This window comes from Naumovozyma castellii, chromosome 10 (assembly GCF_000237345.1).
Source record: "Naumovozyma castellii chromosome 10, complete genome".
NCBI classification, from domain to species: domain Eukaryota; kingdom Fungi; phylum Ascomycota; class Saccharomycetes; order Saccharomycetales; family Saccharomycetaceae; genus Naumovozyma; species Naumovozyma castellii.
The window spans coordinates 427,271-438,773 of NC_016500.1; the positions used below are offsets into that span (position 1 = coordinate 427,271).

The window sequence follows — 11,503 nt, forward strand, 5'->3', positions numbered from 1 at the left end:
TTCGAATGTTTGTTTTCTTGTTTTGGTGAATTTTCTCTGGTAGCAAAAAACCAAAAAATAGACGGAGTTGAAAATTCAAGAAACGTCTGTATCCAAAAAATCAATCAATTGCACTGATCGCGAGTTTGTGTGTCCTGTAGAGGGTACAACTAGATGTCCTTTTAAGAGTAGTCTGTAAAGCTTCATCAATGTCTCCCGATGTGAACTGAATTTGAAATCGGCAAACGTTAGAGTCGGATCATAATTAACCAATCGTTTCAAAATATCCCAAACGGCCTCGCATGCCAAAGCATCTTCATTCTCATCGCTATCGAACAAGTATTGCTTCATTATGCTTTGTATATTGTCCCATAATTCTTTATTCCTTGTATGTACATCCTTGTATATATTCGTCTCATTTGAGTCGGATTCAATTGTTGTAGTCGCAGAAGAGTTCATAGACTCCAATAGTAAAGACAAATTTTCGTTGATTTTCCTCTGATATGTAACCATTGACTTCATATTTGTGCAATTATCCTTCATGACCTTAATTACATCCATTGAACTTGCAGATCTCATCGTTAAGCTTGAAGTTGCTAAACTTAATCCAATGGGATCTGATCTCTCTGGGAACAATAATGGTTTATTCAAGAATTCCTCCCATATTGCCTCCCTCTTTGCCTTCTCCTCTTCAGCTAACTCGTTCCTAGTTTCATCATTCTCCTTCTCCCTTTGCAATTCCTTAATGGTATCCTGAGCCTTTTTTAAGAAATATTTTTTGTTCTCGATGTGAGTTGTCAGCGATTTGATATAGGCTTCGTACCATTCTTCTTTGGCACCAACCAATTTCTCTCTCATAGTATGGTGAAAGAGCTCTTAATGTAGCAAAGCCTTGCTTTTCAAGGGATGATTGAAGTGTGTTTTATATGTAGGTTCACTTTACCGCCGTTCTTGTCTTGTTTACTATTTTATTTTGGCCACTGCAACAGGGTAAACAGTTTGCCAATGAATCTAATTGATCAATTTAGGTAGTTTCCCTTTAGTTATTGGACTACCCTTTCAAACGACAAAGAACAGTGAAACCACTTCAACTTCATCATACAATGTCTCTTAATAATACCACGTTAGCATCAGAGAACTTAGCAGCCCTAGATGATTCATCAAAGAAGGAAATTGCTGCGTTTTTAGAATCTGAAAACTCTAAGCAGAAAGTACAAATGTCCATTCATCAGTTGACTAATACATGTTTCAAGAATTGTGTTTCCAGTATTACGGATTCCAACTTGAATGCACAAGAGGAAGAGTGTTTGAGTAGTTGTGTGAATAAGTTTTTGGATACCAATATTAGATTAGTGAAGGGTTTACAAAATTCACAATGAAAGAATAAAAAAAATGAATGAATGAATGAATGGTTCTATCTATATAGGGTAAGCTAATTAATTATCTGTAAATAATGCTTCAATATCACGTCCCTTTAACAATTCGATGCGCTCGTTTGCAGGAAGTTCCAATGCGAATATCATTTGACGTATCTTTGAAGTAACTTCAATGTCTACCGTTTCCTTGGGAGTGACTGTGGCGACTCCCTTATCATCGTCCATAATACCTTCCCTACTGCATTTCTCATAAATTATGATAAGGATGGTTAATATATCATATTTATGAGCTATTATTCTTTCAGGGGCACATTCATGAATCAATGTCTGCAAAACGTCAAGAACGGATATGATAAGAGGTTTATATAATGTTAAGAAGGGAGTCTTGACGATATATTCACCGAGACAGTATATGATTCTTTGTAAATGGATTATGGATTGGCCCTGCAGAATCGTAATTAATTGCTTCATTATTTGTAAACTGAATATTATCAAAGTATCATATTTTAAATCTAATCTGGGAATAACGTTTTGCAATAATAGTTCTGTCAATATTTCAGAGATTTTCCTCTTGTACATTCTTGTATCCTTTTTAAATTGTGTCGAATATAATTTAATTAATGTTGGGTATGCTATTTGCATGGTAGATAGTGATTCCTTTTCTGTGTACATTGGAGGAATATAATAACATAATAATTTTAATATAGGTTCATATAATGCAAACAATCCTGTGTCTTTGAAGCTTATCCATTTATCATCATCGGTATCGTCGACGTTGTCGTTATTGAATTTGTTTAAAAATTCATCTAACAATATTACACTTTTCAATTTGATGCCTGTTAAGTCTGAAGTATCATCTAAGAGATTCAACATAGCTGGAGTTAACCACCCTAAATTAGATGAAATATCGCTTCTATCTAGCAGTCTTATGATTGTGAATATTAATGGGATAGATTTCATTCCGCCATTTTGTTTCCATTGGGTACGTTGTTCATCCTGTCTGAAATCAACATTGTTGTTATTCAACCTCATCGGCTCACGCTTCAGTTTCCTATTAGAAACCTTTAATAGCAATGGTTGCAATTGCTCAATCAGGCAGTCAACCGCCATCTTTTTTGTGAAAGCGGGAGATGTCAGCTGCAATATCAGTGGTATAATCTCATCAGGGTCCGACATTATAGCATATGAGAGCGCCAGTATCAGCTCTTGACTATCCACCACATCTGCAGAAAGAGATATCTTCTTTAATTGTTGCAGCTCGTCAGAAGTTACCGTTGGTATATCTTTGCCATTAAGACAGCGGTCTACGAATGTCTGCCATGGTTCTCTGTTCATGCTGTTGCTTGCTTCCCTTGTCCGTCAATTACCCATGAGATCATCCATCTAGCAAATAAACTCTCTTGAAGGAAATGAATGGTTCAGATCCTGTTTGATGGGTGGACCCTGCGAAACATACTGGCCGTGCGAAACAACCGCGAAACAAACACGAACAGCTTCTCCCACAGCGGAACCGGCCCGCCACATATAACGACACACTATGAGTCAATGAATAACCGCCCATTGTACGGCATATATATCAACCGTCACCCTATGTTGATGATAACAGGCTCTAATCTAGAGGATGTGCCACACAGCAGCAACGTATTTAAGCAGACAGCTTTGTCTGTCTGTCTGTGCAGTTAGTTGCTCGTACGTTCCCTTATTCCGTGCTGTCAATTTGTCTATATAGAAATATACATCTCTTCCATCGAGTCTAGTTCAGTTTATACCTCAACGCACATTTCCTGAGACCAATTGGATTGTTCTGACCGAATTCCACATACTTCTCGTACGTATTAATACAATTCCTCGTACTCATTCATTGTTCTCCCTCATTTTCCTTGCACACTCGACGACGATAAAGGGAAACGAAAAAATAAAAAATTAGAACAATCAGACAAGATCTTTTCTCTCTTTTTCAATAAGATAAGATAACCAACAATGTCTGCTCCATTAGACGCTTCCAGACTGGAAATCACTCCAGTGGCCACCCCATCCAAACTAAGACCAAACGATGAATTAGTTTTCGGTAAGACTTTCACCGATCACATGTTGACCATTGAATGGACCTCTACTGAAGGTTGGGGAAACCCTCAAATCAAACCTTACGGTAACTTGTCTCTAGACCCATCCTCCGTGGTCTTCCATTATGCTTTCGAATTATTCGAAGGTATGAAGGCTTACAGAACAGAAGATGATAAGATCACTATGTTCCGTCCAGATATGAATATGATCCGTATGAACAAATCCGCCGCTAGAATTTGTCTACCAACTTTTGATGGTGAACAATTGATCGAATTGATCGGTAAATTGATCGAACAGGATAAGCATATGGTTCCTCAAGGTCAAGGTTACTCTCTATATATTAGACCAACTTTGATTGGTACCACTCCAACTTTAGGTGTTTCCACCCCAGATAGAGCCTTACTGTTTGTTATTTGTTCCCCAGTCGGTCCATATTACAAGACTGGGTTCAAAGCTGTTAGATTGGAAGCTACCGATTACGCTACTAGAGCTTGGCCAGGTGGTGTTGGTGACAAGAAATTGGGTGCCAACTATGCTCCTTGTGTCTTACCTCAATTACAAGCAGCTGAAAGAGGTTACCAACAAAACTTGTGGTTGTTTGGCCCAGAACATAACATTACTGAAGTTGGGACCATGAACGCATTCTTTGTGTTCAAGGATAACAAGACAGGTAAGAAAGAATTGGTTACCGCTCCATTGGATGGTACCATCTTGGAAGGTGTCACTAGAGATTCCATTTTACATCTATGTAGGGAAAGATTGGATTCTAATGAATGGGAAGTTAACGAACGTTATTGTACCATTGATGAAGTGGCTGAAAAATCCAAGAAGGGTGAATTGGTGGAAGCCTTTGGTTCAGGTACCGCCGCAGTGGTTTCTCCAATTAAGGAAATTGGTTGGAAGGGTGAAGAAATTAACGTCCCATTATTACCTGGTGAACAATCTGGTCCATTGACTAAACAAGTGGCTGAATGGGTTGCTGCCATTCAATATGGTAAGGAAAAGCATGGTAATTGGACCAGAGTCATTGCTGATTTGAACTGAGCATTGTATGTTTGTATGTCTATATATTAAAATAGCATTGATAGCTAAGTATTACATTTTTTGTTTAATAGATTACGACAATATTAAGTAAGACATGCTTAGAGTTAAAGACCAAAATATTGGGTTAGGTAATTTCTGTGACGGCTACATCCGTACATTTTTAAAACCCAGACCCTTCTGGTTTTTTTATTTCCAAAATTTTATTGCGCTTCTCAGAATATTTTCCGCGTGTCTTGCCAAAATTTTCCAGACTGACTGAGACTAGATGGCCAATCTTGCTAGTGAGTGAGTACCAGCTAGCTGCACTACGTACCGTAGACTATATGAAAAATTACAGCGCATTAGTAGTACTAGTCGACTTCAATAGACTTATACAGATCAACCCCGTATAGATATCAATCATTAAGGAAAGATGGCTAGAGGACCGTATGTTATTTGAGTAACAAGAGTGCAAAGGACCGATCAGGGAATATTGAATCCACTGAGAAATTACGTGATAATCACCAAAATGTTAATAGCAAGAACCATAGATCCCAGTATGGGAATAGTGAATACAATACAATTCCAATATCATTTTGAAAAAGAATATCATGTTCGCCGATCAGACTAAATTGCCAGGAAACGAAGAATAGCTTTTTACTAACAATTACTGAATTATTTTATTTCTAATTCTCCATTACAAATAGAAAGAAGCATCTAAAGAGATTAGCAGCTCCACACCATTGGTTATTGGACAAACTATCTGGTTGTTACGCTCCAAGACCATCCGCTGGTCCACACAAATTACGTGAATCTTTACCATTGATCGTTTTCCTAAGAAACAGATTAAAGTATGCCTTGAACGGTCGTGAAGTTAAGGCTATCTTGATGCAACGTCATGTTAAGGTCGACGGTAAGGTCAGAACTGACACTACCTACCCAACCGGTTTCATGGATGTCATCACTTTAGATGCCACTAACGAAAACTTCAGATTGGTCTACGATGTTAAGGGTAGATTCGCTGTTCACCGTATCACCGATGAAGAAGCTACTTACAAATTAGCTAAGGTCAAGAAGGTCCAATTAGGTAAGAAGGGTGTTCCATACGTTGTTACCCACGATGGTAGAACTATTAGATACCCAGATCCAAACATCAAGGTTAACGACACCGTTAAAGTTGATTTGGCCTCTGGTAAGATTACCGATTATATTAAGTTCGATGCTGGTAAGTTAGTTTACGTTACTGGTGGTCGTAACTTGGGTAGAATTGGTACTATTGTTCACAAGGAAAGACACGATGGTGGTTTCGATTTAGTTCACATCAAGGATTCTTTGGACAACACTTTCGTCACCAGATTGAACAACGTTTTCATCATTGGTGAACCAGGTAAGCCATACATCTCCTTGCCAAAGGGTAAGGGTATTAAATTGACCATTGCTGAAGAACGTGACAGAAGAAGAGCTCAACAAGGTTTATAAACTTCTAAGCAATTCTGTTAATTAACCGGATATCTACTAAAATTTACATAACTAAGTTACAATATATAATTTAAAGCACAATAAAATCAAATAAAATTATCAAAAATATTTTAGCCTATTCGTTTGCTTTTTTACAAGGAACGGAGTTATTAAATCAAGATAAGTTCTCATTCCATCTCCATAGAAGAAGCGTCACTATTCATCACCTCGAATTATCTAGTTGTAACATTATGTTTCGTGACTTCAGTGTATATAGAATTTTTTATGTAAATTCTGAATCAAAGTTACCTAATCTTCTCCAATAATAAGAAATGTTTTTGAAAACATGAAAGAAAAATTGAGAAAAAAATAACTAAATGAAGGAGAATATAGCATGATATTTTGGTAAAGCCTAAGGCAGCATTAACTTCAATTAATTAAAATTTGTTGTCAGAATAATTCATCTAAATGTGGACTTATTTACTTTTTGAATAGGGAATCACGGTCATAATAAGTTAAACATATATTTAAAAACAAATAAAAATTAGAAACTTAATTAAAAAGGTTTCTTTTATCTTTAGATGGGTTCTGATATCATCATCAATCTATAACCTTTCTAACTTGCTAATGGGGACAGTTATAATGGAAACAAATGCTTATGTAATCAATGTTTTTTAAGCGCCTTTGCTTCGTGAAGGAAAGTGACCGATACCATTTGAAAAAAATAAGTATTTGACACGTTAGATCTAATGTTCCGTTGCAACTTTAACGTTAGGGGACTTCACAAAGTACAATAAACAGAAAATTGCTACCATATTTATATCTGCTTCTAACTTAGAAAAATGGCCAGTTCTAAGAAGCGTTCTTCCAAATCTTCGACCCCAATTGTTGACGTCGATGATGAGGCGCTAAAGTATGCCAAGCGATCCACTACTTCCTTTGAACAGGTTGCTGAAAAATGGCTTTTGAGACCTCCCCCAGATTCAGCTCTCCGTTACAATGCTCTCCTTTACACAGTAACATTAATTGCCTTTGTGGCAAGATTCTATATGATCTGGTACCCTAAAGAAGTTGTCTTTGATGAAGTTCATTTTGGTAAATTTGCATCTTATTACTTAGAAAGGACCTATTTCTTTGATGTCCATCCACCTTTTGCAAAAATGGCAATTGCCTTCATTGGATGGTTAGTTGGATATAATGGTTCTTTTAAATTTGATGAGATTGGATCTAGTTATCAAACTAATCCAGCTCCATATATCGCCTATCGTTCTTTCAATGCCATGCTGGGTACTTTAACCGTCTCCATTATGTTTAATACTTTGAAAGAATTAAATTTTAAGGCGATTACTTGTTTTTTTGGTGCACTATTAGTTGCTGTTGATAATGCTCATGTTACCGAAACTAGATTGATTCTTTTAGACGCCATTTTATTGATTTCCATTGCCGCTTCATTCTACAGTTTTGTTCGCTTCTATAAGGCCCAATTGAGGGCACCATTTTCACCACAATGGTACATTTGGTTGCATCTTACTGGGTTATCATTATCCTTCGTTATTTCTACTAAATATATTGGAGTAATGACCTATGCTGCTATTGGGACAGGTGTAATTGTTAATTTATGGCAATTATTAGATCTTCGTGCAAACTTAACATTAAGAGCTTTCTTTAGACATTTTGTCAAAAGATTAAATGGATTAGTTTTTGCCCCGTTCTGTATTTATTTGTTTTGGTTTTGGGTTCATTTTGCCATCTTAAGCAAATCAGGTCCAGGTGATGCCTTCATGTCAGCGGAATTCCAAGAAACATTGGGTGATTCTCCAATGAGTATCTTATCTAAGGAAGTACATTTCTACGACATCATTACTTTGAAACATAAGGATACTGAAGCCTTTTTGCACTCTCACCAGGCTTTTTATCCGTTACGTTATGAAGATGGTCGTATTTCTTCAGAAGGCCAACAAGTTACCGGGTTTACGGGCACTGATATTTCTAACGACTGGGAAGTCCTTCCAACAAGAGAATTAGACTCACATAAGGGTGTCCCTGTAGTATTGAATGAACCAATTAGACTAAGACATGTTGCATCTAATACCTATTTATTGGCGCATGATGTTGCATCTCCATTTTATCCAACTAATGAGGAAATTACTACCGTCTCGGAAGAAATTGCCAATGGAGAATCATATCAACAAACCGTGTTCACCTTCCAACCATTGAAGAAGGGAGATGAAGGTCATGTTGTCAAGACCAAGGGTGTTCAATTCAAGATCTATCATCCAAATACTGATGTTGTCTTATGGACCCACAATGATGTATTATTACCGGACTGGGGGTTTGAACAACAAGAAGTTAATGGTAGTAAGAATTTTGGAGATCCAACAAATGCTTGGTCAGTAGACGAAATTACAAATCTAGATGAAGACAGAAAGAAATTTACGCCTAAGGTTGTTAAGCCAATGTCATTTTTCCGCAAATGGTCTGAATTACAAAAATCAATGTTTGAACAAAATAATAAATTATCTGCCGAGCATCCTTTCGCTTCTCAACCTCAGAGTTGGCCTGCAGGTCTATGTGGTGTTTCTTTTTGGACAAAGTCTGAAGAAAGAAAACAGATATTCTTTACTGCTAATATTATTGGCTGGTGGTTCCAAGTAATTTCAATGTCTGTTTTCATTGGCATTCTACTTGCTGATCAAATCTCAAGAAAGCGTGGATATTTTGTCCTAGGTAAGATTACAAGAGAGAAATTATACGGACCTCTAGCCTTCTTATTCATATCATGGGGATGCCATTACGCACCTTTCTTTTTGATGCATCGTCAAAAGTTTTTGCATCATTATTTACCAGCTCATCTAATAATTTCATTATTTACTGCTGGGTTATGGGAAGTTGTATTTAGTGACTGCAAATCTATTGATGCATCCAGAGATGAAGAAATTGAGGGAACCCCATATAAGGCTGATCCTAAAATCAACTCTACTTCATTAACTGTCTTCTTTGTTGCAGTTTCGATAGCCATTGTATGGTTCTTTATCTATTTCTCACCTTTAGTGTACGGCAACGTTACTCTAAGACCTGAAGAATTTGCGAAGAGACAATGGTTTGATATTAAGTTGAACTACATAAAATGAAATCTTTAGTATAGTTTAAATTTTCTTTTCTTTTCTCTGAAAATATGACAATAGTATATTATTTTAAATCATCGTGTGTATATTCAATCCATGTACAGCTACATTGTTGATGAACAAATTGTAACTAACTTTATATCGTTTAATTCACTAATTCAAAGTTGGGAATGGTAAAGTTCTATGCATTCTATTGATTAATTCACCGTAATGAGGTTCGTTTTCCGTGGTAATATACCCATGTCTAACTAAAAATTCTACCATGACGAGAGCACAGTTTGGTTTAAATTCTTTGTTTTGGAGAGCAGTAATCACATCTTGAAGGTCCATTAACGAGAAACTCTCTACTTCCCCATCATTAGGCCTTGGAATCACATCAGCTGACACTTTTAAATCATACACATATTCAATTTCTCCAACAATAAAACTTCGTTCATCCTCAAATGTGTCAGTAGTGACATCATTTGGGTAATATAAGTACGATACCATACCTGCTGGACGGATATTTTCCCTAATTATTTTTTCTTCTAAATTTGCTTCCTCAATACTTTCCTTTATTACAGTTTCTTCAATGCTGCAGGGGTATCCAAGACCACCTGCGATAATATTATCCAACATCAAGGGCCACGTTTGCTTAGTGGCAGATCTTCTTGGAACCCATATTTTAAGTTCATCGTTATCATTTTCTTGAACATATCCATTGATATGAATGCCATATGTAATGATACCCATTACTCCGGCCATTGCACGTTCCAGTAGAATATATGGGGTTCTGTCAACCCAAACAGCATATTTCTCATTTCGCCATCCTTTTACACCAGCAATGGAAGACTTCAGATACATATCTTTCGAAAGAATATCTAATTGCTTATTTCTTTCGTCAAAATTTGAGCTCTTAAATCTCAATCCATGATATTTTTCATCGACCGTGAACATCTGTTTCATTATATCTTCTGCTACAAACCTCATCTCATCAATGACAAATTTCAACACAAAACCTATCCTTCTTCCATCATGTGTGATTAAATGGTATACCTTTTCTTGGAAATTGCCAAACTCATTATAGTTTATTGGAAGAGAATCCACACGTTCAATAACCTCGAGAAATGAAAAAGATTTTGACTCATCTTCCCTTGTCCTTTCTAATCTCTGTCTTTTACCCACTTCTTTAATGACTTTAACCATCTTATAGCGTTAAATACGTCTTTATCTTTTGCATTGATTTAGCACATCGTCTGTCAACTTTCTCTTTTCAGAAATTTCACTACTTTACGGAATTCTGTATCTAATAACATGTCTATAATTTATGTAGTCAACTATCAACTCATTATCTATAAAGAAGAGAATAGCTCAAGATAACATGCTTCCCACTGCCCAAGGCCTCGCGAACACTGAGGTAACATGTCATGAACATTCTCGATCGTTTTTTTGAAGGCATCGAAAACGTCACCATTAACCTTTATTTCCTCCACTTGTCTTTCGTCACAAATCTTCTTAATAACTGCCAAATCACTAGTGTAAAATATCTTAACTGCCCTCTTCAAAACCTTCCCACCAGACAATGTTACACCGATATCAATAGAGAATAACCAGAGTAGAATCACATTTTCCTCCCATTTCAAAATCGTGTATCGTTCAGAGTTCCCCTTTAATGCTTCAAGCATGGACAAAAGCACATGATCTTCTGGTTTAAAGTAATCAGTTTCATCATTTTTTCGGAGGTATAGTTTCCACTTGTATAATCGGCAGAGTCCTTCTGTAGTCCTGTCGCCCAATATTGAGTTACACTTCAAACATGTCAATTCTTCATGCTTCATTGCAGCTTGACGTTGTAAAGTTGATGGTAACAACAAAAAGAATGAATTACCCACAAGTAATTCTCCCGTTAATGGTATAAGAGTATTTCGTCCAACCGAATAATCTAAAAGTTCATTATCACCTACCTGTGGCTTATGGCAATGCCAATAATCCATCAATTCCATCCAGAATTCCGACGGCAGCTCATTAATCTTATTTATATTAGAAGTGCTGATAACAGGAGTGTTACACTTCAAACAATTCAACTCGAATCCATTTTCCAAGTTCAGATCTTTTTTGGTCCATTTACCTGCAGGAACTGACATTACATCGTTCATTTTTTCCAATGGACTAGCAAGTGTCCTCAGTCGTAGTAAATATTCTCCTTGAGTACCTTCAGTCAACTGTAATGAATCTTGTAATTCAACTTCATAGGGTAGTTTGATGATGCTGATCGAATTATTTTCTCTAATGTGCACTTCTAAGGGCTTCACCTGTACAAGTCTTGGTTCCACGCATTCATCAAGAATAACCGTTATCTTCTTGATTCTTGGAAGATACTCTACCAAGTATCGCATCGGTTGACAATCTTCTATTTTGTTCTGTCAACCTTCAAGTATGTAAAACTTATTTAACGCTAAGTGATTTGTCCTTTATGGCTTTTCAATGTTTATTTCAAAA

General features: G+C 36.6%; 8 protein-coding genes across 8 annotated transcripts; 4 read left to right on the forward strand and 4 right to left on the reverse strand.

Annotated features, from left to right (window-relative positions):
• Positions 1-75: 75 nt before the first annotated feature.
• On the reverse strand, positions 76-837 carry MCM22 (Mcm22p; the record flags this gene model as incomplete). The annotated part of the gene is made up of 1 exon (XM_003678489.1): positions 76-837. One exon carries the CDS (start codon positions 835-837, stop codon positions 76-78), a length of 762 nt encoding a protein of 253 aa, XP_003678537.1.
• A 245-nt stretch (positions 838-1,082) lies between these two features.
• On the forward strand, positions 1,083-1,358 carry TIM8 (protein transporter TIM8; the record flags this gene model as incomplete). Its single annotated transcript, XM_003678490.1, has 1 exon — positions 1,083-1,358. The coding sequence occupies one exon, from the start codon at positions 1,083-1,085 to the stop codon at positions 1,356-1,358; it is 276 nt and encodes a 91-aa protein (XP_003678538.1).
• Positions 1,359-1,415: 57 nt separating this feature from the next.
• TTI2 (Tti2p) lies at positions 1,416-2,690 on the reverse strand (the record flags this gene model as incomplete). The annotated part of the gene is made up of 1 exon (XM_003678491.1): positions 1,416-2,690. The coding sequence occupies one exon, from the start codon at positions 2,688-2,690 to the stop codon at positions 1,416-1,418; it is 1,275 nt and encodes a 424-aa protein (XP_003678539.1).
• A 645-nt stretch (positions 2,691-3,335) lies between these two features.
• BAT2 (branched-chain-amino-acid transaminase BAT2) lies at positions 3,336-4,463 on the forward strand (the record flags this gene model as incomplete). Its single annotated transcript, XM_003678492.1, has 1 exon — positions 3,336-4,463. The coding sequence occupies one exon, from the start codon at positions 3,336-3,338 to the stop codon at positions 4,461-4,463; it is 1,128 nt and encodes a 375-aa protein (XP_003678540.1).
• A 412-nt stretch (positions 4,464-4,875) lies between these two features.
• On the forward strand, positions 4,876-5,921 carry RPS4A (40S ribosomal protein eS4; the record flags this gene model as incomplete). The annotated part of the gene is made up of 2 exons (XM_003678493.1): positions 4,876-4,889; positions 5,150-5,921. 2 exons carry the CDS (start codon positions 4,876-4,878, stop codon positions 5,919-5,921), a joined length of 786 nt encoding a protein of 261 aa, XP_003678541.1.
• An 821-nt stretch (positions 5,922-6,742) lies between these two features.
• PMT4 (dolichyl-phosphate-mannose-protein mannosyltransferase) lies at positions 6,743-9,031 on the forward strand (the record flags this gene model as incomplete). Its single annotated transcript, XM_003678494.1, has 1 exon — positions 6,743-9,031. One exon carries the CDS (start codon positions 6,743-6,745, stop codon positions 9,029-9,031), a length of 2,289 nt encoding a protein of 762 aa, XP_003678542.1.
• A 147-nt stretch (positions 9,032-9,178) lies between these two features.
• On the reverse strand, positions 9,179-10,210 carry NCAS0J02270 (uncharacterized protein; the record flags this gene model as incomplete). Its single annotated transcript, XM_003678495.1, has 1 exon — positions 9,179-10,210. One exon carries the CDS (start codon positions 10,208-10,210, stop codon positions 9,179-9,181), a length of 1,032 nt encoding a protein of 343 aa, XP_003678543.1.
• A 146-nt stretch (positions 10,211-10,356) lies between these two features.
• On the reverse strand, positions 10,357-11,400 carry IPA1 (putative polyadenylation protein; the record flags this gene model as incomplete). Its single annotated transcript, XM_003678496.1, has 1 exon — positions 10,357-11,400. The coding sequence occupies one exon, from the start codon at positions 11,398-11,400 to the stop codon at positions 10,357-10,359; it is 1,044 nt and encodes a 347-aa protein (XP_003678544.1).
• Between the last annotated feature and the right edge of the window lie 103 nt (positions 11,401-11,503).